The sequence below is a fragment of the Micromesistius poutassou genome (genome assembly GCF_964030765.1).
Source record: "Micromesistius poutassou genome assembly, chromosome: 2".
Lineage (NCBI taxonomy): Eukaryota > Metazoa > Chordata > Actinopteri > Gadiformes > Gadidae > Micromesistius > Micromesistius poutassou.
Window position 1 is genome coordinate 8,015,905 of NC_140272.1, and position 6,000 is coordinate 8,021,904.

Here is a 6,000-nt window from a genome sequence, read left to right on the forward strand (position 1 = left end):
ACATTTTCATCAGGTAGTAATTTGGCCTATAGTTGCATGTATGCATGCTGCTTTGTTTATTATCGGAGAAGATGGCAGCAAAGGTAGTAGGCCTACTAGGCATACGTGAAAAGCTCAAAAAGGGAGAATTAAAAACAAAGACAAAAGAAGGTGGGAGAAGTGCTGCCTTGGATAAATTTTATGAAGTGGTGAATAAGGATGACACCAGTGCAGGCTATGTCATTTGCAAAAGCTGCAAAGCTCTATATGTTCATGACAGTCACAAGACGGGTACGTCTAACATGGTGCATCACACGTGTGCTAAACCCCAAACCTCCACAAACACATTGACAAGTTTCATCCGTCAAGATCCCAATAGAGTACCACAGGATGTCAAATCAAAGCTGACAGATTCATGTGTGGACCTGTGCTCTCTTGATATGCGCCCGTTCGATTTAGTGTCTGGCAAAGGATTCCACAAAGTGGCCCAGACGTTGATTGACATAGGTGCTAAATTCGGTTCCGTTGACGCTGGTGCTATCTTACCCCATAGGCAAACGGTCTGCGATCGGGCAAAGAAGCAGGCTTCTATTGATAAGCAGACACTTTCAGATGTCATCCAGAGAGCTCTAAGCAGCAACGGTGGTATTGCTGTAACCACAGATATGCGGACTGATGAATTTAAAAAGAGGGCATACACAGTCCTTACGTGTCACTACATACAGTGAGTGGAAGCTGGTAAATTGTATTTTGGCAACTGTGGAATTTGACCCTATCCTGAAAAAAACAAGCGAAAACCTCCATGATCAGATTACCAGTGTGTTAACGTCCTACGGAATACCGACAGACAAAATAGTTTTTGTCAGTGACCAGGGCTCAAACATAAAGGCCGCACTCTGATCCTATCACTGGATTCTGTGCTCAGCACACATCATTAACACAGTGCTGAGACATACGTTCAGTACAAAGGGCGCCGATTCCGATAGCATTGAGAATGTAGTGGACATGATGGATTACTGCAAAGAGCTTGTCGCATACCTGAATAGAACCAGTCCGATCGCCAGCCTAAAGCACACCGTGAATCAAGAATGTGAAGTGCGGTGGAACAGTAAAGTCACTATGTTGGAAATGATGCAGAGACAATACCAGGACATAAGAGAGCTGCTAGAGAACAGCGACCAAGAACATCGCCTTGATGGCATCCACCAGGATCAACTCACACACTTAATCGACTTTCTCACCCTTTTCAAGTTAGCAATCACCAAGCTTGAAGGGGAACATTACCCAACCATTCACATGGTGTTGCTCTGGTTTTCCAAGCTCAAAAAACACTGTGAGCCCAAGTTTGGAGACCCACCTTACATGAAAACTCTGCACTCTTGCACGTCTGCCCTGTTTGATGATAAGATGTGCCCTGCTGCTACTCATAAAATTGCCACTTTTCTCCACCCGAAATTCAAGTCCCTTAAAATGCTGGCAGAAGAGGACAGACGAGAAGTGCTTAAGCAAGTTTGCAAACTTTTACTAGAGGAAGGCGTATGTCTCAGTAATGATGGAGAAGAAATCCATCCAGTCACCAAGCCCATGCCAGCAACAGAGCAAGGTGGTGAGTTGATACTTTGCTTAGGCTATTAAGTCTAATTAGGCTCTTGATTGTGTGTTTTTCATTATAAGTATAAAATATTAGGCTATGTACCAACATGGATCAATATTATATTCCATCGGTTTTTTGTAGGTGATGGTGCAATATCGAAAAAGCCAAGGATTGACTTTACGGAATGGGAGGAGGATTTACGGGCCTAATTGTGGATGAGGTACAGGAGTACTCCTCTACAAACTTCCATACAGACGGATCAGCAGAGGAAAATCTACTTTCCTTTTGGGAGAAACAAGGCCTGTCATTCCCACGACTACAACACCTTGCGAAGCGAATTCTATGCGTTCCAACAACAAGTGCTGCGAGCGAGCGCTCCTTCAGTGCAGCAGGGCGCGATATAGAAGCCAGGCGCTCTCGCCTGAATCCTGACACTGTAGATGCAATTTTATTCCGGCATAGTGCTAAGACAAATTCTAAACAGACCTAAGGTTAGGCATATTCAGCAGAGGTATATTTTGGTGTAGCCTACGTTAGGCTACACCAAACAAACCCATGTCTAGCATTTGAGTTCGGTCAGCTGAATAATTTTGATGGTTAGCCTGCTAGGTACATATCTGGCGTTTTGTGCGCACCACAGAATTCAGGTAATTTTTGTTGTTTATTGGTTTATTCTATTCTGTCTAGAATAGAATAAAAAAATATATTCTATTCTCTGTCTAGAATAGAATAAACCAATAAACAACGAAGATTACCTGAAAAAATTACCTGATAATTAGGTAATTTTTTAATTTTTAATTTTTCAGGTAATTTTTTCAGGTAATTTTCGTTGTTTATTGGTTTATTCTATGTCTAGAATAGGCATAGAATTGGCATTCTAATGAAAAACGCACCTCAGAACATTAAAGCCAGGCCAAATAATTAAGATATGAAGTATGTCACACTTAGTTTGTATTTTGTTTCAACACTGTTTCGGGAGCAGTTTAAGCATTGGTTGAATTGATCATCAATCCTAAAATGTTATCGTAAAAACAATCACCTGCTGCCAATGCTGCCGTGGGAATTATTTGGCCTGGCTTTATGTTCCAAGGCGTAGATTTGACGCAGATTTTCCAGAAGTTTGTTGCGACTGATGGCGTATTTCATTATATAATTCAAGTTTGTGATGGGGGTGAAGTCCATGGGCTATTTGGGACATTGGCCAGAATTAGCCTGGTCAGAATTTATGTTTGTTCAAAGAGGGATGGCATATTTCATTGTCTAATTTAAGTTTGTGGGGGTGATTGATAGCCTAAGGCTTACGAGGCACATGTAGTTGAACTGTTTGCCAAAACATAGGCAGCTAAAGGTTTATGTATTAGGATATTTATTTATTTTGTTTAATAATTTTTACTGCCTGTTTCTTTTGACACATAAAATAGGCATTGTCTGATATATGGCTATTAATAAAGGTTCACCTGTCTGAGTCCTCTCTCTCTCTCTCTCTCTCTCTCTCTCTCTCTCTCTCTCTCTCTCTCTCTCTCTCTCTCTCTCTCACAGGCACACACACACACACACACACACACTAAAGGAAACAAAAAGTTTCAATTAAGTGACGATCCATCCCATGTCGCGTCTCGTTGCAGCGCCTTCCACTAAGCAAACCTGCAAGCTATGAGCCAGCGAGCTGTCAGTATTGGAAGAGGCATTAACGGCGCGTGGGTGCGGTTTTGAATATTCGTCCAAAACGATGGTGCGGATGGATGGCAGACGGATGATGCGCTTTGTGATGCGGTTGCGGATTAAATAATAGCCCATCCGTGCATCTCTAGTGTGTATGTGTATATGTGTGCATGTCTCTGCATGTGTGCGTGCGTTTACATGTCAATCTCTTCTATGCGTGTTTACATGTTTTACCTCAAAACACACTCATCCATGAATCAACCCTACCTCACGTCTCTGCCCCCCCAGACGAACCCAAGCCCCCGGGCCCGGTGGAGCTGGACGAGAACGTGCCTGGCACGGTGACCGTGTCTTGGGAGGCGTCCCCGGACGAGAAAAGGGACGACCGGCTCCACTACGTGGTCACCAAGCGGGACTCCACCAAGCCCAGCTGGTGCACGGCGGCTGACCGCATCTTCAACAACCGCTTCACCGCCTGCAACATCGTGCCGGGCCGCGAGTACCAGTTCAGGGTGTATGCCAAGAACGACATGGGCTCCTCCAAGCCCTCCTGCAGCGCCAAGTGGTCCGTCACCACCAAGAAAGGTCAGGCCCGGGGGTCCTCTCGGGATCATGCATGATAATGAGATAAGGAATCAGCTGTTTGTGAACGCATGATAATGACAAGACGCATCAGTTGACAGATGATACCTCATCTCATTATCATGAAAGCAATCAGCTATTCCAGTGAATTAGTTTGAATCAAAATATACATCAATATATATCTATACAGTACAAACTGGTAGGTAGGTAGATCTATAAATATCCTTCCCCATGAGGGAAATTAAAGTAGTACAACAGAAGGGTGAATATAAAAAATACTAATTAATAATTGAAATAGACAAAAGAAATACAGAACTCCAGCAAACTGAATTGTCCTTCAATTATGTTCACCTCTATGTCCACTTACAATAGACAACAAAATCCTACTTAAATCATATGATGATGAACTATCTTTACCAAGACTACCTTTGCTGTTCCATAGTGAAGTTCACGCTGAGCACGTCTGAGAGCAAGGCGTGCAACCTGGAGCGCACGCCCAAGTTCCTGGTGCCCCTGAAGAAGCACAACGCCCCCCAGGGCTACGAGTGCTACATGAGCTGCGCCGTGCGGGGCGACCCCACCCCCCACATCACCTGGCTGCGCGACAACGTCAGCATCAACACCAACACCAACTTCCTGATCTCCAACACCTGCGGAGTGTGCTCCCTGCTCGTACTCAGGGTGGGGCCCAAGGACTCCGGGGAGTACAAGGTCATCGCCGAGAACAAGCTGGGCCGGGCCGAGTGCAGCACCAACCTCAGCGTTAGAGGTACGGGGACGCAGGGTTGAGGGTTAAGATTCTAGGGTTGTTGGTTCAAATTCTAGGGTGGTATTTTTGTAACCGTTCTTTGTAGGCTTCTATTTTTTTTAACCATACTTTGTAAGGTTGTATTTGTAGGGTTGTAATTTAGTAACTGTTCTTTGCAGGGTTCTATTGTTGTAACCGTTCTTTTGAGGGTTCTATTGTTGTAACCGTTCTTTGTAGGGTTGTATTTGTAGGGTTGTAATTTTGTAACTGTTTTTTGCAGGGTTCTATTTTTGTATCCGTTCTTTGTAGGGTTCTATTTTTCTAACGATTCTTTTTTAGGGTGGTATTTGTCTAACTGTTCTTTGTAGGGTTCTATTCTTCTAGCCGTTCTGTAGTGGATGTTTTTAGCTCTGGCTAATTTGGTGTTTATGTTCATTGAGCGTATATGGGCTGTGATGTGATATGGGGGGCTGAGGGGGGACACTGGTTCGACACCAAGCTAAAACGTTCTGGGTACCATAAATCAAACACTGTAAGCATCCTTGAGTAGGAGGGCTAGCCTTGCCGTAATTACCCAGGATAGAGTCGGCCAAATGACAAAGGAGTATCGCCTGATTTTGTTTATTGTAATATATAATCACACATGAAGCTCATGATTCTCTTTGTTTCCTTCTTTCAGAATGAACCGGCCCTTTGGAGACAACGTCACTGAACTAGGAGTCCTAAGACGTTTCTTCAACACAGGAAGCATGTGTTTTAATCTGGTCCTCTGTGTTTACGTGTTGAGTTACACATGAATCATACATGTAGTTTAACAGTGAATGATTGAATCTAATTGCTTTAGTCTTAGCCACACAGATGGCATCAGATGGAAAGCTTTGAACGGCTTGTGAATCTTGTTTAGATTTCTAGAATGCATATGAATAAAAGATATGCAAAATGCACAGAATATGAATTTGCAATGGAAAAACATTTTTCACTCAGAATTTCCAATTTAGATGAGCAATCTGCGAGTTTGAATGAATCATAATCGAAAAACCATTGTGTTTGAAATGGTGCTGTTGTAGATCATGACCCATAAGGATAGCCTATGATTCATGAAGTAGTATGCCTGTAGGTTAACACATTATAATGTTGGCGTTGTATTAGTGTGTTAATGCAGAATAATGCAAACAGACAACACACTCAATGCTTCAGAATAGGAAAATATAACAGTTATTATTACATTATTATACAACGCAATGTATTTTCTGATATGCCATTTTAAACTGTGAGAAGCTTGGTGTAAATAAACATTTCAAAAATATCCACGACGACTTTTAAGAGTTCCTGGAGGAAGCCTTGCATAGTCAACGTGTTTGAATTATGGCCACTTAAAACCTTTCTGTCAGTAATTTATGTCCGGTCTCCTTGTATTACAATCTCTAGGCCATGT

General features: G+C 42.8%; 1 protein-coding gene across 2 annotated transcripts in view; it reads left to right on the forward strand.

The window, feature by feature from the left end:
- The window catches only part of LOC311339400 (immunoglobulin-like and fibronectin type III domain-containing protein 1), a 29,271-nt gene extending 23,400 nt beyond the window's left edge, over positions 1-5,871 (forward strand). For both annotated transcript variants that reach the window (XM_084464777.1, XM_084464778.1), the window contains 3 exons: positions 3,524-3,820; positions 4,260-4,586; positions 5,245-5,871. In XM_084464777.1, the coding sequence (XP_084320903.1) occupies positions 3,524-3,820; positions 4,260-4,586; positions 5,245-5,249 (629 nt within the window). In that variant the 3' untranslated portion in view covers positions 5,250-5,871. The remainder of the gene's footprint in view (positions 1-3,523; positions 3,821-4,259; positions 4,587-5,244) is intronic.
- Positions 5,872-6,000: the final 129 nt, after the last annotated feature.